The 24,864-nt window shown below is 41.8% G+C and overlaps 3 protein-coding genes across 4 annotated transcripts in view; 1 reads left to right on the forward strand and 2 right to left on the reverse strand.

The window, feature by feature from the left end:
• Positions 1-5,040: 5,040 nt before the first annotated feature.
• On the reverse strand, positions 5,041-8,719 carry ntpcr (nucleoside-triphosphatase, cancer-related). Its single transcript, XM_008301415.1, has 5 exons — positions 8,635-8,719; positions 7,474-7,636; positions 7,281-7,383; positions 6,192-6,401; positions 5,041-5,600 (listed from the first exon to the last, which is right to left on the reverse strand). The coding sequence occupies exons 1-5, from the start codon at positions 8,666-8,668 to the stop codon at positions 5,523-5,525; spliced, it is 588 nt and encodes a 195-aa protein (XP_008299637.1). The 5' UTR covers positions 8,669-8,719; the 3' UTR covers positions 5,041-5,522.
• A 1,697-nt stretch (positions 8,720-10,416) lies between these two features.
• map10 (microtubule associated protein 10) lies at positions 10,417-13,018 on the reverse strand. Its single transcript, XM_008306796.1, has 2 exons — positions 11,782-13,018; positions 10,417-10,968 (listed from the first exon to the last, which is right to left on the reverse strand). The coding sequence occupies exons 1-2, from the start codon at positions 13,016-13,018 to the stop codon at positions 10,532-10,534; spliced, it is 1,674 nt and encodes a 557-aa protein (XP_008305018.1). The 3' UTR covers positions 10,417-10,531.
• Positions 13,019-13,736: 718 nt separating this feature from the next.
• The window catches only part of LOC103371986 (signal-induced proliferation-associated 1-like protein 2), a 91,235-nt gene continuing 80,107 nt past the window's right edge, over positions 13,737-24,864 (forward strand). For both annotated transcript variants that reach the window (XM_008301531.1, XM_008301612.1), the window contains exon 1: positions 13,737-13,879. The gene's annotated coding sequence lies outside the window, so the exon portion shown is untranslated. The remainder of the gene's footprint in view (positions 13,880-24,864) is intronic.

The raw sequence follows: 24,864 nt of genomic DNA on the forward strand, positions 1-24,864 counted from the left end.
GCAATAGGACAAAATTCAAAAAGTGCATTTTTCACCCAATGACTAACATGAACACACTTTTGTAGAGTAACACTATCACAGACATAAAATAGAGCTTTGAACCTTTCCTACATGCACCACCGCCAAAAGTCACAGTGTGGTCTTGGCATACATACACACACACACACACGCTCACGGCAGCTACAGTAGCGTATGGAATGGAAAAAGCTCCAAAACTTTTGCATTTGTGGTGCAAATTTGTCAAAAGCATCCAGCAGAGGCATTAATCATGGCAGGTCGGCAATCTGTGAATCATTATCGAGACTCTCTAGAGCTGAACGCTGCATGACTCAACCTCTCACAGTACTGTAAAATACACCATACATTTGTTCAGTTTATACACAAAATCCCCATATAAGTCATGTGTATGTGCCACTGCAATGATGTAGATGTTATTAGTGTACTCTGTGCGAGACAAGTTAATGATCCACGGTGACATACAGGAAGTGACTGGTAAATTCACATGGTTGCTGCATGCACATATGGCACCTATTTGCTTGATATGCATGAACTACAAACATTTGGGTTTTCCCTTCATAATAAAGACATTTTTTGTGGGTTTTTTTTTTTCTCCCCCGCTCTGTGAAGTTTGAAATGACAGCCACATCCTTTGCAGCCCAAAGGGAACGTAGCACCAGTCAATCGATTGATCACCGTGCACCCCAATCCTCGTGTCCTCTCCGTGGCCTCTGACCTCCATATCATCCTCTGACAGCTCCTACTGCTCCCTTCACAGCTCTGGGGTTTTAACCCTCCCCTGTGGAGACAGAGATGCACTCACTCCGCTTGCGTGTCACCACACTCTGGAGGCTTTGAGATCATATAGCGCAGCAATGGATACTCGGACCGCAGAGCAAACCCACGCACTCCTCCACACTTTGTTTGTCGCATTTCCTCCGTGCAACCACTAAAAACTGACCGCATGATATATCCTCCCAAAGGTGAGGTAAAGTGTTGCACGGATGCTGTGTTTTGGAGCTAAGTGACTCACCGGGGCTGCCACAGTCATTCAGAGAGATCCGGAGATCACAAAGAAAACATCAGTACTGTAAAAGGAGAGAGATGTCCTCAGGCCCTGACGCCTCTCCTACTGTTGATGGACTGTGGTACTTGAGCCACTGGAAAGATGCATGACTCTTCACGTGTTTCCACAGGGAATTAGTTGGGGGTTTCTCTTGAAAAACATGATTAAGCCATTAGGTTTGAATAAATATGCAGCTACGGTGGTAGTCTTGTAAAAAAAAATACCTACCACTCATTTTATAAACAGTAAAGGAGGAAATTTGTGCATTTTTTCCTCTTTTATTTTCTCGTACGTTTGTCTTTGAGCTTTCACCCTGCAGGCTCAAAAAGTAACCTTGCAGACGGGTGTGCTCGGGGCTTGGACACAGGCTTTGAAACCCAACACTGCCTGCCTCGAGCAGCCGCGGGGAGCCCATGAAAGTGATGTAATGGGAAGAGTAGTTTAGGAGCTATCAGTGGTGGGCAGCAGGGCGGAATAGGGGTTAGAAACCCAGATCAAATGGCTTAATTTCCACAGCCTTCGGGTTCCATTTGACATTAACTGCCCACCTGTCAAGATCAGCAGACCTTTGTTATGCTTATTAGCACGGTGACGTGTGGGCTGGTTCAGGATTTTTTCTCTGCTATGTGGTGTTGGGACTTGGATTTATTCAACTTTACTGAAGCATTTAAAGCATCAGGTACACAGGCACAGTTGGTTTCAATCTTGTCTGACTTCTACAATGCAGGGAGGTGGCGGTGCATAACAGAAGAGTAAAACAAGCCAAATAGCAAAAACTTGTACTTTACTGGGGGTTGAATTTTACACAAGCTGAATAAATCTTTCTTCAAAATAATCTGTGTAAAGCATGAAGGCAAGAAACCTCCATGTAACTATACTAACTCTCTAGCCGCGGCTGATGTTGGCATAAGTAGCCACCAATAATTTTTTTCTTAAAACGGGCAATAAAGAAATAAGCTGGATGAAGTCTACTCCAACTGGGGAGACTGTCTAGTACTGCACAGTACAGAGATTTCTGGAGCCTGTTTGGCCGTTGCTATGTGATCATTTGCCTTGTTAATGAACATGCTGCCAGAGGCTTTTCTAAAACAAGGTGAATTAAAGCCCAATTATAGCTTTCTGGGGAATGTATCTGAAATCGCAGTGGCTAGTTGTCATACTCTGGGGGCCATGCAAAGCCTGGTGGCAAAAAAAATGTGAAAACTCATATACCCAGTCCACACTGAGAAATGACCTTGATTTTAGTACTTACCATGTGAAAGCGCTGGTACTGAGAAATCTGACATCACAGATGCTAAGAAGCTTTAGCTCCTCATTTTACAATAAATCATACAGTCATCTTGGGAAATAAACAGCGAATTTGAAGTCAAGCGCTCGGAAAACTAAAGCACGCTGTTGTGTATCTCCCACAAGGTCTCGGAACAATATGTCAGATTGTTATCAGCTGTGTTTGGCCTTTTGGCCAAGTGCCTTTTGGACAATATATCACATGTCCCCTCTCTGCTGCTGTCAACGTGCCTCCTGGGCTGGTACCACAAAGTGCAATAACTGGAGAGAAATTTCTTCATCTAAGCACCAGCACCCCACCACCCACAACCCCAACCTCTCCCTCCAACCAGCCAACTCCCTTTTGTCCTGGATTGTTGGTAAGCTCCTTGCATTTCTGTGTCCTCCATGTGTGGAGGGATAAAGGAAACAGGGCACCACACAGACATCTGCCCTGCAGACAGGGTGTGAATGTATCTCTGCGATATGGATATTAATTCACTTCATATCCATTCAGTCTGTTCTATATGGCCTTTCATCCAACACTCATAGTGCTTTCGACACATCAATGCATTCAAGTCCCCTGACAATATATCCAATTGTTACAGTTACACAATGGTTGCATATGAACAAACCCGTGGTGTATACAATGCAAAACAGCAAGCTTGATAACCACGTGTGAATGACATTGTTGTGAGATACAGTAATGACATATAGTTGTTCTGTGAGCAAAACAAAAAGTGCCTCTTCTGTGCAAAAATGAATAAACAATCTGCTTCATGGCTTTGAGTTCTTTGCGGCTGTATCATATATTGGTGTTATGACGATATGGAACATTTCACACTCATTCTGACACTAGAAATCTGCAGTATATCTATTTTTTGGCAATCTAGCCCCACAGTCCTGCCAGATGAATTCTTGAATCCCTCCATCTGTAATATTTCAAGTATTTATCTGTTTCAGAGCTTATTCATTACTTTAAACTATTTCACCTGATTATTCATCACATTTAAATGTATCCCGACATGTTTTTATTTATTTATCCACTAATTCAAGCTATATCACCATTACCAATTATTTTTGCCCCTATTTCAACAATTTAAGCACTTTCAGACATATCACTGAGTATTTTAGCAAATGATTTTAGCCCCTCATCCACAAACTTCAATGCTTCTGCCATCATGCTCTCCTCACATGCGTTCAGATGTTACAGCTGAGCTTAGCTGAGCCGCTCTGCAGTATTTCCATGTAAACCTTGGCAACAGCAGAAGCACCTCTTGCTGGGAATTACTGTTGTGAATGATACAGCCATAACATGACAATATGGGCAATATGATGGCTAATTGCATCATATTTACATCATATGGCTGTGTACAGAGGCATCGAATGCACCCTTTATTTGGTAGAATTGGCAAGGTCTTTGTCCCTGTTACATAACCCATCTGTTACTCGACTGCAGGGTGCTGAGGATCACCTTCCAAACGGGAGAGCCAGCTCCCTCAGCAGTGCTGCTTGGCTTGCTTCACCACGAGCCACACCATCAAGTCTAATTGCTCGTTAAGTCTGCTCCTACAACAACAGCGTCATATTTCCGTGTTAGTTCAAAAAATACGGCCACTGCAATATTGACTTTGAGGCCAGTTTGGTGGCTGCCGGTGCTGGTTGATCCAGCGGTACGTCAGCCGAGGCCACAGAACAGATGCTGGCGCAGCAGCGAGTCTGACGCAGATCACAGCTGGCAGCTCTTTTTGCAGCCAGCCTGACAGGTTACATCAGTTATACAAGCAGTATTAAAAACAAGCCAAAAAAGCTTTCTGTGTATTTTCACTTTGAAATGACCTGAAGATGCTTTGGTACTGAAACAAATATCTTTGCCAGAGGGTTTCTATTAAAAAACCTTGATATAACCGCCAGACTTTGAAGCTCACGCAGAGTCAGTGAGATTCCACTAGCAGCAGCTCTACAATACATTTCATCTGAACTATCAATAAGCTCATGAACCTTGAATGTACTTGAACTACTTTAATCTCTCATAACTCCCTTCACCTCCTCTTAATAAATGTATGTTTTTTTTCTTTCTTACAGCCACTTTGTCTCAAATAAATACACAGTGAGCAGCAAAAAAAATTATGACAGCTGTTTATTGACAGTCATGGAGAGCTTAACTTTTCAAGGGGGCCAACATGTCTTTATCTACAGTTTTAAAACCCTCCAGAACCGTCTGTGGAGCGGTACCATCAGAGTAATTCCTTCATAAGAGCACTCTATTATATCAAACCTCCTATATACACTGATTTTATTTATCCTGTACTGTAATTTCACTGCATGGATATAAATTCCATTATCTCCACAGATGCAGCGTAAATTCCCTAAAACAAAAGGCTGTCATATTTATTTGTTGCTGCTGAATGTTGGAACAACATTTTGGCTTATCATCAGTATGAAAACGTTTGTGAATACACGGATAATCTCCATCTCTAAATATTAGAAATGGATAGCAGAGAAAACCAATCTCATTTTTGAAAGACAATAACCGATTATTTTTCTTTCTTTTTTTGTCCTAATGCCAGTGGATGAATAAACCATGAGAGGATTGGACATCTTTGCACCGTTAAATATTGATTGATTTCCAATGGGCATACCTTCAGGTTGATAAGACAAACACAAGGGAGGCTCACATAGCAAAAAACTAAATAAATCAACAGGGGAACTGCTTTGTTCGGCCGTTTATTTAAAAAACAGGACTGCTTGTCCTCATGAACAAATTGATATTATATACTTGTACATGAGGAATGCCTGCTGGCACCTCTATATTATACATTTAAACACAAAGAGCTTTTTTTTAAGGACCAAACCATCTCAGAGAGTAAGGAGTATTTACACACTATGAACAATTCCCTTGCTGTGTTCCATCTCACAATCAATTATTCAGCATGCGATCCATTTTGAGGCTGTATGAGAAAGAAAAAAAATGACTTGTGTACATAAATACATGCATGTGACACACCAATTCTTCCAGCAGCTCGGGATGCCCCTCAGCTTAGGTCGTAACCCTGTTGTAAAGCGTGTGTAGATCCACTTACTAGCGTGGCTGTGCAAACTGTGTATGCGCTGACACATATAAAACTTGGCGTCAGCAAAAACACACATAAACTGCGGGGGTTTTCCCCTGCACTGGCTCTGAATTACTATACTAGGTTGTATGCTTTAAACACTCTTGGAGTGTTGCTAAAATGTCTTGTAGAATGGCATTTCTGTTCTCCTTAGACACCTAAATGGGAAAAGAAATAAGAAAAAAACAATCAAATACTTGTTGGTAGTCTGAGCATAATGTGTATTTATACAGTGAATACAACTATAAATACTATGAGATCTGTGACAAATGCCTTCTCACGCACAACCTAAGCCTCTCAGGATACAGTGTCCACTATGAGATTATCAAACCACATGTTAACACCTAATCTCTGACCTACTGTCTGTAAGTGAATTTACCAATCATGTTTTCTAAAAAACTGTTTTTACTGTCTCATAACCTTCTTCTATACATTAACTACCCCCAGCACAGCGACTAGTTTGCATGACAATATCCATAACTGAGTCTTCCGTGATAAATTATTTTGACATTTGAGACCACCCTTTGTTGTTACATCAGTCACGCATGATTTAGAGTTAATCCTGCTATAGGAAAGGGATAATGCAGGGCATGCCCCCTCTGCGTTAGTGAGCAGACTGACTGCCCTCCTAAGACCAAGTGGATACAGTGTAAACAACAGTGTCCTTCAGCTATTGTGTGACTTAAGAGCTCCTAAACTGACCTAAATATCGTTTTTTTTCCAGAGAGTGCACTTGTATTTGTACTCACAGTGAAGACCTTGACGTCTCTCCTGCTCCGCACCTCCTCGACCAGACCCAGAGGTTTACCCTTAGGGATTGGGATGGTACCCAGGATTGTGCAGGAGGAGCTATCTAAAGTCTGTCTCACTGCCCTGATGAATGACTGGCTGAAGAGCTCCATTTTCCCAATCTCGTCAATGACAAACACCTTCCTGGTGCTCCCATCTGTGGACCCGATCTGGAGACAAAATACATTAACAATAAGCAAGTGCAACATCAGTGCAGGCTTGATGCTGGTTATACTTTAGAAATAAAAGCCAATATACATAAAAGCCACTGGGGCTGCAGCTCAAGATTACTGGTATCAGGTAATTTGTTGGTGATAACTGAATACATCAAAACTAAGAAAATGTCCAATGTATTACCTTATAATAGCAGATCGTTTCCCAATCAGCAGCCCAAAAACCAAAGATATTTAAGTCAAAGTGAAATAAAACAGAAAAAAGCAGCAAATCCTCACATTTGAGAAGGTAAAACCAAAGATGTTTTGGATCATTTTTTACTCAAAAAATAACTAACTGTTAAAATGGTCAATTAGTTGGTTCTGTCAATTATCTAACTGACATTTGACAAATAATTTCAGCACTAAAATCTACTTTGGATATTTAGTTTGCACAGAAAAGGACCTTTTCCAGGCACATGAGGAAAAAGCTCATCACGTTATTCCATGTATGTGAAACTCTCTGACTGATAGCATGACTACGACGATGTTTGCATGTTAAATGCGACGGGTGATCTGCGGTGATTAAAGAGACGTTTTAAGTGAGATGAAAGTGGAATATGAGCTGCCAAGGCAGAGACACCTTCCTTCACAGCGCATGTGTAGGCGTCACTCCAGGCTCACTTTACATGCCGGATTAATCACGGTCAGTGACAGCCAGACGGCACCATGCACACTAAAAATGTCACTATGGAATTTATGTGTTTGCAAGCTTCCAATTATTCCATCAATTCTGAGAAAATCAAAGGTTTGATGATTTGTAAGAAAAGGGAGTGTTTTTCCTTACTGTGATCTATCGATGAGGGAGAGTTTAAGAGGTATGTGCTGCCGTCTTACATTTCTGAAGAGGGGGAGCGCCAGATTTTCAAATGAAGGCAGGTCAACCACATACTGTCCGACTGTGTATTCCCGTCTGCCATGAGACGCGCCGGCATTGTCTCTGCAAGTCAAAACGAAGCGAGGGTGAGTCAAAACACAGTGATAAAAGAAAGCAGGTAGTCTTATTTGAAATGGATGACGACTCCGCTACCTGATTCTGGACAGATGGCCCCTCTCTCCTGTCACTGTAACAACATCAAAGCCGACTCTCCGGCCCCCCTCCCTGACCTCCTCTGTGTAAAACCCTTCAACTCCCACTCCTGATGACACTAAAGCCTCACAGGCTTTTTGGACCAGGGTGGTTTTCCCCACACCTGTAAAAAAAACAAAAACAAAAGACACTGTCAAACAATGCAGTATCACAAACCAGGGTACGTTGCATTACGGTAAAAACACATTTGAACTAGGGCTGGATAATTAAATGAATCATTTGAATCAATGTAATCAGTTCATCACAAAAATTGCAATTTAGCATATATATTATGCAGCATGTGTGACCCAGGGTTTAAACTGCTGTGTCAACAGTTTTACAAATTGATCCGTTGTCCTTTGTGCTGTCTGTCCTTCTAGCGGAAATTCATGTGGTACCGCTCCAACACATATTAAGTCTATTACGCAGTGTATCTTGAACTGAAGAATTATATTGTGAATTAAACTGCAATATCTGCCATAAAAAAGCAATTAGCTATTTCCCTATATCATTCAGCCCTGGTTAAAGCATGTTTAATCCATGCAATCAAGGCAAAGCAGCCTTTATTCGTTCATAAATGCTCTTCGTCTTCTACACTACACAAACCTATACTTCTGTGAAAAGGAATTGCTGAGGAGTATTGACTAAAAGCTTTTTAAAGGTGTTTAAAGGCTTATCTTTTGAATCGCATAAACAGCTTGAATAATAATCATTTTAAGTGTTTAGAGTTTGAAAAGGGCTTTGACAAAAAAAAAAAGCACAAGCAGGATACACAGACGAAATATAACAACAATAATCAAGACACGAGGTTGGAGTTAAGGTCAGATTAAGATGACGTTTAAACAAGAAGACAAAAATGAAACGTAATATGTCAGTATAAATGAATAGCAACGAAATAAATAAAGCAACAGGGCCTTATAATGCAACAAAGTGACTTTGTCAGCAGTAAATGTTATCACCTACATTCAATATTACAGAACAAGAACAGCTAAAACAAGCTAACTTTCATTAGAAACGTGTTTAGTGCCTCTTCACTGGGGCTTACGACAGCTAAGTGACTGCTTTGGATTTACAGCGACCTTCACTCCAACAGTACTGTGAACACTCGGTGTGAACGGTTACCTGGAGGTCCTGTCAGAAAAACGTGTTTGAACATCGTTGTTTTCTCCCTTCAACCGTCCAACGTGCTGCTGCGTCTCTTCCGTACACAGCGATTTGACGCATGCGCGGTAAGTACACTGTAACTTTATTTTAAAAAAGACAAAAAGCTAGTTTCTAAATGACTTTGTTTACGAGCATATACAACGTTGATAGAAACGGTAAAACACTAGGTAAACAGGTTTACTTGAAATATTTTCGGTAACATAATATGCATTAAATTCACAGGTTTGATTTCATTATTCTTTTTGGCATAATGGAAACAAAGAAATTAGCATCAGTAAGACTTTTGGGTTTTTTTGTTTGTTTGTTTGTTTTATTATTTCATAATTTCTAAATGTATTCTTGTATTTGATTATTTCATTATATATTTTATTTTAATTCATTTTATTATATATTTGCTTAAAAAAAATTACTTATATTTTATAAGCAAAAGGAACATCAAGCATATCATTGGTAAAAACATTGTGTTTCATAGACCCTGTCAGTGTTTTATTTTGCTTTACTTGACTAATATTTCTTGTGCATAGCGCAAGTTGAAGCAGCTTTTTAAAGCTGTAGCGGTGTGTATTTCTGCTGAAATTAAACATGATTAAAACTTTTTCAATCAATTTTCAAAACAAAATAAAAGTGGATAGCTATCCATGGATGAGCTATACCTGCTTTATCATATAGAAGTATGAAGTAAATATAAAAACCAAGACAACGCAAGATGACAACATGTAAGATCAATTCTAAAATGAAATTAAAATTTAAAAAATAAGTATTAGGACCACTCAGAGCACCCTAAAGCAACTGAAAGCATGCATGAGTTGAAATTTTTCCTAAGATGTCAATGGAGGAGGAACATTTGATTGAAAAAGGAACGCTGTTCCAAGCTTTGGAGCTGCCACTGTAAAGGCTTCACCTCTCTTATCTGCTAGCCTTAATTGTAGAAGAGGTAACAGCAGCTGCTCAGAGGATCTAAGAGGCCTTGAGGTAGAGAATTATCAGAGAAGTTCAGAAATGTACCCAGGTGCCAATACAAATGAGGAGAAATGTGCTTTGGCCTTGAATGAACTGTTTCAGTTGCTCCATATACAAGCTTTTTCTCAGGAGATTATTGTGGATTAAAGGATCCTTTTCTCTAAACTAAAGCTTCTTGTTTGTCTTTCACTTTTACAGATGGAGGTCTATGCTTTGTATTCCGTGCATTTTTGTTTATGTATAAAAACAAAAGTCTCACTTTGCTTATGTATAATAATGACCCTCAGTGGTTAATATAGGGTTTAACATTGTAATCTGAAAAAGGATTAAAGCTGTGAAATAAATGTAGTGGAATAAATAGTACAGCATTTTCCTCTTAAACACTGTGGAGTTTAAGTGTCGGGTAGAACAAAACTGAAACACTGCCTAGCACTACGGTGCAGTTGTTCAACTGTATTATGCAAAACACACCACACCCACTTTCAGATGAATGGAATAGCTGCCTGTGTTTTTCATATCAGACAATATCAAAGGAAAATGCAAAGTAGGAGGTGGGATTTAAAGAAAATACCCTGAAATTAGAAGCTGCTGTTGGAGTTTTGGAGATTTTAAGCTTGACACAAATCTACCCTGAAATGAAAGCTTATATGTTGAATGATTTGCATAAATGGCAAAGAGAGATTTTCCATCCTCTTATATGTTACTAATAGACTCGTGGTACAACACTTGTGATTATCTAGTTGCCTATGAATACCCGACAGAAAATGGTCACCATATTTGTACAAAAACTTGCCTTTATTAAAAAGATCGGCAGACATCACAAGTGTACAATACAACAATCATCTGTTTGATTTGATTAAAGGAAACATTACTAGAATGTATGTTTTTCTTTTCTTTACATAGTATACCCAGGGAGTTTGCTAGCCACTAACTGAGAGATATGCTGATACTCCTTCCTGAAATCCAAAGATCCAAGTTCATCCTCCAGTTCCCCCACCTCCTGGGGTTCAAACGAGCATCTGGATTCCACAGAAAATCCTCGAACTGTGTCGCTGTTCTTGGTTGACTCGGCCCTCTGACCTCTTGATGATATGAAGCTCTCACCACCAGAGCTCCATTCCACTCTGCTACTCGCTGCTGTCAGTTTTCTGGAGCATGAAGTCTGTAAAGAAGCCGACCCGCCTCTGTCACCTTCGGAGGAGGATAAGCTGAGGGTGTGCGTCCGAGGTCGAATGATGTGCGTACCCCTCATAGCACGCTGTGGAGAGCTCGAGGCTTTGACGGGCACGGGGAGGACGGCTGCTCTCCTCTGGACACCTTCAGATCCTGAGTCTGAGTAGAACAAGACAGGAGACTTTGGAGTCTTGGTTCTAAAGGGTTCAGGGCTGCTCATAGGGTCAGGAGAATAGGCATCACTGGGTTCAAGACTGTTAAAGTCATCAGCGTAGTCGGCCTCCTCGTTTTCTTTCCTGCTCAGGTTTGAAAATGAAGAGTTTGGGCTGCTGCATCTGCTGCTTCCTGCAGATTGAATTTTCTCTCTGCCCCTGTCAGACTCAGACTGTGACTGATCTGCTTCGCTGTGATGCTCGTTCTTGTCTTTGCTTTGGGGAACACTGTCACTATCCATGCCGGGGATGTGAATAAATTTCAAGTCTCTTTCAGAGAGGGAAGATTTTTCTAAAATTCTCTCAGTGCCTCTGTCTTGCCTAACATGAACTTTCACATGGTGGTTTTTCTGCTTTAGTGTGATTGTTCCTCGCAGTGCAGAGTCCACTGTGACGCTCTCTATCACTGTCTCTGTGTTTTCACTGAGGTTGGAGCTCTGCTTTAACACTGATTTTCTTTTGCTGGACTTTAAGGTTTTATTACTTGGCTTTGTCTTTCCTTTGACCATACTTGACTGTGTTTCATTCTGTATTAACTCCTGGCACTCTCTATGTTTTACTTTGAGGGGAGAAATTCGCTTCAGTCTTAGATCAAATGTTTTAGTTGTTCCATATACAAGCTTTTTCCTGGGAGATTTACTGGAGCTTTTATTCTTGATTAAAGCTTCTTCTTGTTTGTTCACTTTTACAGATGCAGGCCTAGCTATAGGTGTAGAACAATTTCTGGGGGGATGTAAATGTTTTAAATGCGGACTCGTACCTTGTCTAGCTTTCTGCAGTGACTTGGTCTGAGCATTTTGTGGGGTGTTTCCATGTCCAGCTGAAGGTTCTGTGGAAGCAGGCTTGTAAATCCAAGCTAGACTGGGATGAACTGTCAAGGACTGCTGAGGAATCTGCCCATTCAACTGTGACAGCTCAACAAGAAGAGCATTTAGTAGCGGCAACTGTCGCACAGCTTCCCCAAGGACATTTGGGGTCACCCCACTTGTTTCTTGGTTGCTTGACACTTTTGCATTGTGTCTCGCTTTGAGGTGCATCACTGAACCTCGAGCTTCCTTTTCATCCTCCTCATCCTCAGAGCATGAATCTTGTAATGTAAAAGCTTCTGAATCTATGTTCAGTAATTTGTAATCCACTTCTTCTGCTTTGCTTTTTTCCTCTGCAGAATTACTGTAGTAAAGATGTGGGGGACAGAATACGGTTAAATCCTCTTCAAAATGGTTTTCATTTTGGCTTGTTGGTCTGCGTTCAGCATCTTCGTCCTGCTTATTCTCATTTAACAAGATTTTCGCATTAGCTAGTCCGTTGTTTTGAATGTCTCCGCTTAGCTCAGGCCTGTCCTGTATTAATGAACACATATGACCACACTCAAGAGGCAATGATTCTGTGGATTTGTTTTTCTCCTTTACACGTTCTTGTAGTCCTCCACTTGTGCTTTTCAGGCCCGTCCTCTCAGTGATATGTGGCAGTAAGCTTGCTCCCAGGCATAACAGTTTATAACTCAGAGATATCGATCCAATTTTGTCCCCCGTGAGGTTGCATATACCAACGATCCCCCTTTCTCTGTGAGAGGAGGGAGTAGAAACACCACGCTCAGTCACATCCTGTCTGATCCTGTCCATCACTTTGGCCAGTGATATTAGACAGGAGCCAACTAATCTGGGGGTCTCCTCTTTTACATCCAACACCATCGCATACAGAGGTGTGTTACATAGCTGGACGTGCAGTGACATCAGGTTCATTTTGAAGAAGCAAGACTTGCCTCTGTGAAAAGCGTATTCTCCCCGCTTATCTCCTCCATTCTGCTCGGGCTGGTAGTTAATACTAGCACTGCTCTGCCGAGGCTGATAAATTAGCAGCGTTGGGAAATCAAGCAGTCTCACTCCAAGAGCCAGCTCGTCGGAGACTTTACAGTGTTTCTCGATTCGGATATTTTCCACCAGCAGCTCAAATGAAAACAGAGTCTCTGAATTATCGGTGATTTGCTGTCCTGGCATCTTGAAAGCTGTTTGACCACAATAGAAGCAACTAATAAGCTGTTAGCTAATCCGCAAGCTCGACCTTTTTAGCTTCTGTCGGCTCCATGGAAACATAAAGTTGTCGCGAGTATTTTACGTCATAAAATGCCGCCGGGTACCTGGGAAATGTAGTTTGAGCTTTTAATACACTAAGCATTGATTTAAACTAGAATTAATTAGTCTCTTGATAATTTTCTTATTTTTTTATTATCAACCAAATGGTGTATTTAATATATTATTCAATAAAAGTAATGGTGGGAGTTTGTTGACAGGTTTAAGCGAAAGAAAGGAGAAAAAACAACAACCGCAGAATGACTATGAAGAATGAATAAGTGGTGATATTAGCATAAGTCGAATACAAATTTAATAAATCATTTTTCAAGTAGTTTAAAAGAACAACTTTTCTGCAGTTCACCAGGTGGTGCCACTGTAGGGCTTACTGGGCTTATGTAGACTAAAATAGTCCAGTGGTGAAAGCCAGCAGACTTAGTTAACAAGCTCATTATTCGCCTCTAGTCTGTGTGACGGACATTAAGTCTGCTGGTTTTCCTCTTTCAATATCAGCCGACAAACCTGTGTATGGGTGACTAACAATTAGTCAGAGCAGACCGGAGCGGTGTCAGAGTATGTCCCGGGGTGGGCGGAGTCTGTGTCCGCTGCGTGTTGTCATCACGGAGGTAGGTGCTGGATGGATATCGCTGTGGTCCGTACGACTTCAGTCTGGAGGCTGAACGAGGGAGATGTGAGAGCGACTACCGCCGCTTCAGCTGGGGTTTTTTTTGGGAACCCATTAAAGGATAACTAACAGAAGCCGGACGAGACGCTGTTCACACTGGGAAGGTAAAAACAAAAAACTGGGTCTTTTTTTCTGCTTCTCAACCGAGCGACAAAGTAAAAAAAAAAAAAAAAAAAAAAAAGTGCGACTGTAGCTAAAAGTGTTGGAGCCACACGGCGCGAGTGAAGCGAGGGGAACCCACGGATTTATCGGTGCTTTACACTGAACACAAAGGATAAAGTTGTTTCCGCGCTGGTGTAATTTGAGGGAGGAACGTAAAATGGCAGAATGATATGATGTTTCAGCAGCAGACTATCTATAGCCTGTGTCTGTTGCTGCTCACTTCAACTTGTTTGTTTATTGACCACCAGACTATGTTAACCTTAACATAAATTCAGTTGAGTTTTTATGTTATATTTCGTTGTCTAACTGATACCACACGTTTAGTTCTAGGTGACTGTGGTATGCGCATGTTGGAGGAGTGGTGCTAACTGGACTGGGTTTGCACAGAAATATTTTTGAATGAATTTGCTCAGTGGCGTGCTTCCATGAAAACGGTGGGGGGCGATAAAGGCATCATTGTCCAGCTGGTAATAAAGCCCTCACATGCTTACTGTAGGTGAAGCCCACAGCTATACCCCCACAGGACATATTCCATTTTCTGTGTGTTTTTTATGTATGTAAGCTGTTGTCTTCTGTTTACTTGGGGTATTTTTTTTTTACTCCTTTTCTGCAGCAGGAGCTTGTTAGTATGTCCAGACAAAGAGCAGTTCCCCTAACATCATAGTTGTTTGGATTGTCCATAAATAATACCTGGCGCTGCACTTGTACACAACATATACAATCTTGCTTTATTGCTGTGGCTTATTCAACATACACTGTGCTGTATACTCCCCAGAGAGAGCAACTCAAATATTGTTTGTCTTCCAGCACCATATCCTTTGCTGTCTTCCTGCAGGAAGTTTAGCCTCCACTGTAACTAAATTCCCAATAAAGGGAAATAAATAGGCCCAGTCCTTTGCTGGTGGCAAGCTGCAGACACAACTAGGCTCTGTTGAGTTTAAATGCAAGTTTCCATTGGTTAATTTTCAGTTTATTTCCTTTTGGCTGTGCAGATCCCATCTGAACAGATTAAGCATACAGAGTTTTCTGCTCCTGGAGCGTTAAAATCAATAAGGCACCATTATTTTTCACAGGGTTTTATGTCTGGGAAAGATTAGTTTTCTGCAGGGCTGTGCTGAACTAAGTAGGCACAGGAGTGTTTTTAAGATGGCTAAGATATGTTCATGGCCTGCTATATCATTTAACATTTTTCCTTTAAATGCTTGGCTCAATTCCAGCTACCGCAGGTCTGCACATTGGGGAGGAAATCTTTCAACTGACCACTAACCTGAATAAAGACATCCATAGTGATGTGTGAAAATCATGCTCCTATTGTGTACAAAAGCAAAAAAACAAGCCTGTTAATCTGCTCATTTTCCCTGTCATCATGCACATATTTCTGTCAGTCAACCCATTTTCCAGTGGATTCATGCCTTTCCATATTCTGTTTTTGCACCAAATACTTATAGGATCTTTAATTTAAAGTGTTTCATTCAATTCCTAGATTGTTTAATTTTCTGATAGAAAGTCTGTGGTTTTGTTACGCTGCCGATGGGACTGTAGGCTTTTTATTTTTTAAAAAATTTTTATACAAATAGATGAAAGATACATTAAAGGAAAGATTTTCCCTAATGTTAAAAAAAATGAGGCTGTCTACATACCCCATCTAACCCACTGCCAGCAGCACACTCCTAGAGGGAGACCTACACAGGAGCCACGATAATCACAGTGCCAGGATAAGTCTTTCAGTCTTGAACAGAGATCTGTTGTATTCTGCCATTAACAGGCTGCAGAGGGCCCTGAAGAAGAAATATGTTCTCATCTATTTCTAACAGCACCTTCTGCATGACTAACCAGACAATGGGTAATTGAGCTGGATAGATATGTCTTTCAAAATAAAGTTATGTGCACAATGCGTGCTCAGCTGAACAATAAGGCACCTGTCAGGTCTGGAGGAGAAACGGCTTCCTGTGACATGCCCACAGGCCATATCCAGTTGTTATCGTTGCAGAGCTGTTTAGGATATCTTCTGGCCAAGCGGGCTTGGAGACGCCCAACTCCAGTTACAGCCGTTATCTTTGGTTTGTAACACAGAAATTGCCTGGAAAGATATTTTCATAATATACAAATTACTTACCAGTAGTGGCTGATTTCAGACGTCTTGCTAGAACACCCACACCACTGCGCCTGACACTGGCTGGTCTCATGATCTTTCCCCTTGTTTGTCTCTGTTCCCACGGTGCTTTGCTACCAGTGTGCTGACTGGTCATGATTTGGAGAACATTAAAGGTTGGTTTAGACCATGTTTTGTTTTTTTTTAAGGAGTGATGCATTTCTACTTATTGTACTATTGTGCCATAGAATCAAACCATGTAGTGTGCACATTTTTAACAGATCCCACATACCGTGCATGTGACGAGGATCAGGAAACCCGCTCTGGTGTGTGCCAGCTGACCGGCTGGCTGTCTGGCTGGCCAGGAGTCACAATAGGCCTCCCCAACCAAATCCTGTTGCTTCAAAACCAACCAACCAGCAGACAGGGGATCACATGCTGCCAGCTCCTGTTGTGAGAGTCAGTCTTTCTCTCTGTCTTTTTTGTCAGGCTTTGTTTTGATGGCAGTCTGGATTTATGGAAGGATTTAAGCCCACTACTCATTGTCACGGAAAGCATAGATGAAGTCATTAGGATGATGTTTTCTTGTAAATTTATCACTCATTCCACGAGGGGTCTGTTTGTGATGGATGTGGGTGGTTTGTTGAGTGATGCTCAGTGTAGACACAGACTGGAAATAAGCCTCTCTTTTAATTTTGGATGTCAAACTTGTAACATCATGTAAAAGCACTAGAACTGCCTCCTCCATTGCCAATAATACCTCCAATTAATTTTGGAGTAGAAAAGCAACTTGCACTTATTTCTCTGAGAAATGAAATTGAAACTTTAAATGATCTTGATGCTCTCGCTGCTTCGAGATCAGCATGTTGGATCCTCTTAGGGTCATCGATCATTTTTGTGTGTGCTGCACATTATACGACTACTCGTGTGTAATCAGCGTAATGGTATTAAGACGCCATGTTTAACAGCTGGCTCAGGCTCAGGCGCTGGCGTATGTCATGTCGGGGAACCACAGTAAGGCACCAACAGCCCTTCCTAGCACCATATTTCACTCTTATGTGATGCAGAAATTAGACGTTATGGCCTGCGGTGTGTTTCCTGGGGACATGCTCTACATGGATTGATGCCCTTATGTGCCACTTTGTTTGTTTGTGTCTAGTAGATGCATGGTTGGTTAATCTAACCTCTCTGATATGGTTAAGCCTTACAGTAGATACAGTGGATTAGACACAGATGGTCGATGTCGGATGTATGACTAGGAATCACTTCATTCCACTGTTTTTTTAGGGACAAATGGGAGAGTTTTCCATATCTCCGTGGTTTCCTTGTTTAGGATTAGATGACAATGATGTTAATTATTGCCATCTCAATAAAAGCTGCACCAACTCGTCCCTTTTGTCTTTTACCTCTTGCATCTGTTCTGCTCTTCAGTTTGCCACCTTTTTGCTGCTCGCCCAGTGGCTTGCTGTCGTGCCAGGCGCATTTGAGTGAAAAAAAAAAAAACATCACCATGGCTTGAGGGGGAAGCTTGCTGGATGGAGCAGATGGTATAATGACTGAAGTCAAATGCTGAGCGCATCAGTGCTGGTGAGGACCCTGTCAGCCTCTGGTGAAACACAGCAAAGGACTGGGATGTAGGGGTTAAAGGTTTGAGCCCTCCGAAGACCAACTTTGCCATCTCTGTCTGCTCATGCATAGTCCGACCATTAATGGAGCAGATTAGGCTTCAGATAACTTGAGCCGGAGCAATGGATGGTCTATTCTTCTGTATGTAAGCCTTTTTGTTTTAGTAAAGACAATGAATAACCAGTGACATATTGCATTTTTCTATGCATTAGATGCGTGTTGCGGTCATGAACACATCATCATGTGATCAGCTTAGACCAACTGTGACCTTACTGTAATTTATGACCTTTTGAAACCTCACATGGTTTTCTGGACTAAGCTTCATCCTACATACATGACTGAAATATGGAGCTAAATATGATTTGTACTGTAGGGCAGTGGTTTACAGATGTAGCCGTGGCAGTAAATACAGATGTATAGAATCCTCCACATGCTAGAAACAACAGTGAATTTTTGGTTTTCTCAGTTAATAAAGAAGAGCCAACATCATAATCACTTTTGAAAATGAAGGTCTTTTGCCATTTACTCACCTTAATCCCTTGGTTATCCATACAACTGTGATATTTCTTATCCTTTCCTGACAAATTCTTCCCAGTGGACAGCAGTGCAAACACCACTTGTCAGAGCTATGAGCAGGGAACGATCACTCTTTGTTTTACCAAGCCCATAATTTAACAATACGACTCCAAAAAACATCACGTTCATGCATTATGGATCTACACTAGTCAAGCATATAGGAAAATGTGTCTTGCCAAGATGAATTATGTCTGCACCCCTTGTTCCCTCAGGGACTCATTAGTGTCCATATCAGGAATGTTGGGGAAAAGGCCACCGAAAGTTGCTGACCCTCCCAACATGTTTTGTCTACTTGTCTGTCACTGAGCCACAATGGAGAGAATGAGTGCTGGCCAGTCATTAACCCGATGGCCACTGAGTCCAAGGACCAGCAGTGACCCATGGGGTTAACTCAGTCTGTGTTCCCCTCAGCAGGCCCAGACAATTGGGACAACTGACCTCTGTAGTCGCAGCCAGCCTCCAATGGGCGATAAGAAGGGATTTGGTTTAGTGCTGCTGTGCATACCTCCTCCTTACTGTAGCGAAAAAGAAAGGGCCTGTCTGAATAGATAGACAGGACTCTGTGCGGATGATACAGCCAGAGTCTAGACTGAATGCCATCATGGCCTCAGTAGACTTTCTCCTTTTATCTATGTCTATTCATTGAAACCACAATTATGAGATACAAAAAGACGTGTAAAATAAAATGCATAAATACAGTTGACAGTTAAGAGAAAATAATGAATAAACTTGATTCTTGCCAAGGATCGATAGAATCTGTTTTTCCTACGTTATTCATGGCATTATTTTTTTTATAACATCTTTTTTTATGTAATATTAGTCATGCTGTGCCTTGAAGACATAATAAGCTGGTCCCGTAACCTTAGAATGTAGGCCAATATGGCACGAAACCCCTCCATGCAAACATCTGCGCCCTTGACTGTCAAATCAACCCAGAGTAAGCCAGGGAGCAAATAGCCGTCGGACGAGTTGCTTTAAAGCGTAAAAGTACACTGACTTGTTTCTGATAGAGGATGATTGTAATTAACAACTCAAATGGAGCAGAGCCGTGACAGATGTGCCATAAAGTGTTCGGCTTTAGTGTGTGTGTGTGGGTGTGTGTGTGTGTGTGTGTGTGAGAAGCGTTGAGGCATTGCCGCCAGGGCCAGTATCCTTCACTTAACCTCACCAGCGCACTGCAGTGCTTTTACACCGTCGTCGAGCACTAGCTTCTGTTAACATTCAGTATAATCTGCATCAGTAGCAGCATTTCCTCAGTGGACGACACACTGTCGGGCTTAAGAAGTGGCAAATAGCTGAAGGCTTAACAATATAAGAAACACGCAATGTATGTTCACGCCATGAAATTGAATATTACTCCTTTGTGCTTTTTCTTCGGCATTGTTTCGCGCCACTGTTATCCTGTTATACTTCGTTCACAGAGCGGAATGTGCAGGATTTTCTATTTTACAGGAAGGAACTTCCTCCTAAACAGACCTTTTATCAATTGTGAGAAAGTGTCTGTTTTGTTGTTGGTTCCTTTCATGTTGCCAGCTTACTGACATGAGACAAATTAGAAAGTCTAGTCACGGTCTGTAGTCTGTCATTGTGTGTGTGTTTTTTTTTTAAAGTGCTGATGAAACACATTGGGAGGGGGGATGTTATTTTTGTTTGCATTTCCTCAACTCCCATAAATCACACGATAATGAGTTCAGCTATCCTGGGATTTCCCAAACTATATAACAAATTTGGCCATTTGTACTTTTCTTTTCACTGTGAATTTCAAAGTGGTGTGATGCAATGTATAATTTTGATGGTGTAATTTCATTCGACAGCAGCGGACTGCTACCGCAATCTTTTTAAGTATTGGCAAGAAGGAGTTAGAAGCATTTTAGCATTCTTCCAAGAAACTTTTATTCCATTTTCTGGAGCTTCATTTGCTTAAAATAAACATTATACTGCCTTCAATATCCTTGAAATATAAATATTTTGTCTCTGTATCTAGTTCACTTCAGATTGTGCTTTTGAATTATGCACACGATTAAACCAGGACATTATAATGTGGCTTTTTTTTTTTTTTTTTTTTTACTGGAGCACAAAACTGCCCTATGCATGACGTTGCCTCTGGCCTATTCTTGTAAGTTGCTATTAGCAAAGACATAGTAGCCCATGACTATTTCAGACAGGCCTGAGATACTGGAGTTACTGGTGTTTATGGGGAAACCCTTTTACACAAAGTAGAAGGGAAGGCTAAAGCAGAAAGGAGCTGAGCTGTGCATGGCTGGCAGTCAGCCTGGCCTTTCCTTGTACTTGGGGCTACAGCGGCGGTATGATGTGTTTAAGGAGCACCGGCCCAGCCAAGCAGAGCTAATTCAAAGCTAGGGTAGTATATTCCATCTCACTTGTTTTTTTTCCCTTTACTTTGCAACATCAGTTTGACTGGCCTTCCTTTTGATGCGATCTATAAAGGCTGTTGAGGGAGGATAATGATCTGGAGTGACCGTGGCCTGATTTTTTTTTTTTCTATTCTCTTGCTTCTGTAATCACACTGTCTGAGATCAACTGCTCCCCTCCGGTGAAGTGTATTGAAAGCTGCTATGGACGTTTGGAGGTTAGCCACAGGGGGTGGGATGCTGCGGTATCCAGAGCTAGAGGGGCAGTGCTGAGTGATAGCCTTTATGTGGGTTTACTGCCTTAAAAGAAGAGGCAGCGAAAGAATAAGAGATTATGTAACACAATCAGGCAAAAAGTGTCCCAGACACTATTCAGATCCCAACTAGAGATCTCTGCGTATGGAATTCTTACCATGCTCAGCAGCTACACTGTGTGTTCAGTCAGTGCTTACCTTCCTGAGGCCATGTTTACTGGAAGCCTTTGGAGCCTCTCTGAAATGTAAACAGCACTGTAGGGCCACATACAGTTCAGTGCTGAGCTCGCCAAAACACAATGAACACACAACTGCTGGATACACAGCCAGGTGCTGTATATCTGACCACAGGAGCAGCTGTATAATTACACTGTTCTCATCTGTCTCAAGTTAATCTGCGTTTGGGAGGAGCACACAAACATTAACGGTCAGAGGTCAAATTAAGCCTCCAACGTGTTTATGGATATTTTGTTGAATACATTGTAGAATATATACTTACACAAAGCTTAAAGTTAGTGTGTTTGTTTCTTCCACACCACAGCCCACCAATGCTAGATTTTAGAAATAAAAACATCCTGATATTGATGTATTGACCAATATTCCTTATATACACATGTATGTTAGATGTATATTTAGGGGGAAAATTATGAGGTTTTTGTTGTTACATTTTCCAGCAATATTTTTTACAAACTATTTAGCAGCAATAAACTTGACTCCACACCACAGTCTGCTCAACTGTGATACATACTCTGCTACTTGTGCTGCAGACAGTGCTGAATGTTGCAAAGAATGGAGTTGGAGTCGCCCTGCTCAACAGCAATGTGGTGACACCATTTCTGAATGATCCCAAGCATCTTTTCTCCATTATGTTCTGTAAAAAGAAGTTTTCATACAGGCGCATATTGGACATCATATATGCAGATGGATAATATCGACCTGCCAATATATTGGTCGGGCTCTAGTTCACACTGCTGCTCATTAGGTCTCACACATAGATCTGTTCTCTCAGGTGGTGACATTTGACATTTTCAAGGAGAGTGCAAAGAGAGAAATGAGTGTTGGTTAATTGTTTCCTTTCACTTTGTTTAATTTTCACTGAAAGGCTGTGAGCCTGGGGTCCCTGAGGAGACGACTTGCATTTCCCTCTGCTCAAACAGAGCCAGTTCCCTGGTTAGCCTGTGCTGCTTTGTTTGTTGATTTCATGAAGTACTGCTACACTATTGATTGGTCACAACAGCATTTTTGTTGTCAACAACATGCCCATGGCTAGGTAGTGTTGAGTATGATGGCTTTGCGATCATTTTTCCTGTTATAGATGCTAAAAAAAAAGCTTAGCTTTGTGACTCTGCTTGATGGGATTTTGCCCCAGGAGTCTCATACTGGGTTGTACATGCTATTGATTTAATATTGAATAGTATTACTCTCTGTGGTTTCTCAGGAACGATAGTAATGCTGAGAATTCAAATATTTCAAGGTCAGACACGAACATTACCCAACAAAGTGCTCAAGGATGTTTTTTATATCTTATTAACCAGGCAGGTTGACTAAAATTTTGTTTCTTGCAACAGCCTGTAGGGGTCATTGGTCTTATCAAACCCTGCTGGATGTAATGTTAGCAATCTGGCAAAATGAAAGCAAAACTCTCCTCTTTTCCACTGGGTTGGTGCAAGTTATACCGCTGCCAGCGCCTGGTGCTTACTCCAGAGGCTGCCATCTTGGTGACATTCTTCAGAGCCTGCTGCAGTTAAGAGATAAGGAAGTGAGGAATAAGGAAATCTGTGCTTATTTGGGATGCAGTTGTAAAATCTGGCCAGGTCTGTGATTAAGGACAGACACCTTCCTGTGCACATTTTTCATCTTGTGCCTGATCTCTGCTTGTGTGAGGTAGAAGTACATTAAAAAATCTCACTTCAGCTCTTTTTCTGTCATTGAGAATTGCATCAATATTAATGTCAAAAGACTTCCAAGTGCATTCACCAGCGGAGCAAAAGCTACAATGTGCAGTAGAGCTGTACTCCTTGTGGCTGTTGGGATGTTTGCTTTTTTTCACCCAGCCCCCTATTCTCAATGCACTCCCTGCCCCGCTTTTATAAGAGCCCCTCATCAGATCGTTGGTCTTGATCAGTTCTTAAGGTCAAAGGTCACCCGATCAAGGCGGGCCTCACATCAGGTCGGATCAGTGCACTTGGCTCCTGGTGGAAGGAATGAATTCATCCGCGCTCATCTCCCCAGACATTGTTCTTCATTTAGGATTCAGGAAGGGGGATGGGAAGATGGCGGTGCAACGAGGTGGGGAAAAGAATAAGGACAAGATGTGGAAGATAAAAAAAAGCATTCATAACGCTTCCTTCCATCAACACTTTTTTTATAGGTCATGTACAGTATGTGTGCATATAAAATGCAAATAAATATCAGGGGTTGATGACCTGTTGACTGGAGGAATGGGATGTGTGTGTGAATGGTTTGGAGTGTGTTTTTTTTTTTTAGTTTATGGCAGCTGACTCCTCTCTAAATGAGTGAGATCAAGGATGTGCTGATGAGAGGCAGCAGAGAGAGAGGCGAATTTTAGAGCACAGTATTTCCCCTGATGCTCTGGTATGTCATTAAGCCGTGCATAGAGACAAAAGCACAACAGCTTGATTGTAACACGTTACACTGTGTGCATTTGTGTGTGTTTATGCAAAGGTGTGCGTGTGTGGGTGGCTCTCAATGGGAGGTTAGTGTTTGACACCCATTTAACTGCCACACCTCCCTAAAACACACCCACCGCATGCCATGCCAGCTGCAGCTGTTGTGCCTCAATGCTAGAGACGTAGAAAATTCGTCTTGCTCTGCAATTAGAGCTGTAGATTGCTGAATAGCACACATTGCAATGTCCTAAAATTGCACTTGGTCCCCTTTCTACTCCCGAGAACACTGAGTAAATAGAAACTGATGAGAGTGAATCGTGAATAAACTGGCCCCGTCTGCCTCTGAGTTGACAGATTGTGTTTTGTGCAAGCTGCTCCTTGTGATGTGCTGTTACCCCGGTTAAAGAAACTAAAGGGTGGAAAAAGGCCTCATTGATGGGGTGGGTTTCTCATGCCTGACTGAGAATGTTCGCTTTCCATCGAGTCAAGTGGTGCATTGTGATCTCAACCAAAGAAATGCAAATATATAGAACAGATGTACTGCTTCTCTTTTGCCCATTTGTCGGCAGGAGTAATCCCTCACCCCGATGGAGATTGTGTTGGGTGCGCTCTGAGTGCAAGACTAAAGTGTTAACAAGGGAAAAGCCATGTCACCCTGGCACATGTGATGGCTACCCGCCTTTCAGGGCCCTTTCTCAATAAGGCTAGATGCTCAGGATAGATAAATGGAGGCTTTTGTGGCCTTTGCCAGAGGGAGAACCACACAATGAAGGACACACACAGAGCAAGGCCTTTTCCAGAGAAAACAGCTAAAAGCAGCATTTCTTCAGTCCCTCCTCCTTTCTCTCTTTCACTCACTCCTTCACTTTCACATGTCTCTCACTCTTAGTCACTCACTCTCCAAATCTTTTCCTCCTCCGTGAGAACTGAACCTTGCTCCCATAATGTTTCCATAAACGGGCTGAGGGAATGGAAATAACTCGGGCCATTTCCCATTGCCTCCCTCTATCCACTCTCCCCCCGCTAGTAGTCTCTTTACAGGGCTGTGGACAGTACTTAAACACACTTCCCTTAATGATGCACAGTGTTTTACACTGCTGAGAGCTCGAGCAGAGTGCATCACACACGCCGTGGACACAGCCGCCTTAATATAGCTGTGCTACTGCTACTTCGTCAGACATTACCAGGCCCCTCCGCTAACAGGACTGCTTTGAACAGGATGGAGGTCAAATTGGTCTGCTGCCTGGGATTTAAAGTACCACTGCACATCCTTCAATGTAGCTAGGAGACACTGCTTCAGAATTACTAGTTATTGTCCTCCTGTTTCACTGTAACTCATCATTTCTTGTTATTCAGGTTCTCTTTCTTCTTTCATTT

This window comes from Stegastes partitus, unplaced genomic scaffold, assembly GCF_000690725.1.
Source record: "Stegastes partitus isolate 25-593 unplaced genomic scaffold, Stegastes_partitus-1.0.2 Scaffold1, whole genome shotgun sequence".
In the NCBI taxonomy this organism is placed as follows: domain Eukaryota; kingdom Metazoa; phylum Chordata; class Actinopteri; family Pomacentridae; genus Stegastes; species Stegastes partitus.

Bases quoted from the DNA above. Each gene is read 5' to 3' on its own strand.
- ntpcr (XM_008301415.1), bottom strand. From the start codon at position 8,668: ATGTTCAAACACGTTTTTCTGACAGGACCTCCAG. The intron at 6,402-7,280 runs GTAAGACGGCAG...TTTTGTCTCCAG, and splicing joins CGCTCCCCCTCTTCAGAAAT to ATCGGGTCCACAGATGGGAG. The intron at 5,601-6,191 runs GTGAGTACAAAT...TTTCCCATTTAG, and splicing joins GAGACGTCAAGGTCTTCACT to GTGTCTAAGGAGAACAGAAA.
- map10 (XM_008306796.1), bottom strand. From the start codon at position 13,018: ATGCCAGGACAGCAAATCACCGATAATTCAGAGACTCTGTTTTCATTT. The intron at 10,969-11,781 runs GTACGAGTCCGC...TGTTCTACTCAG, and splicing joins ACTGCAGAAAGCTAGACAAG to ACTCAGGATCTGAAGGTGTC.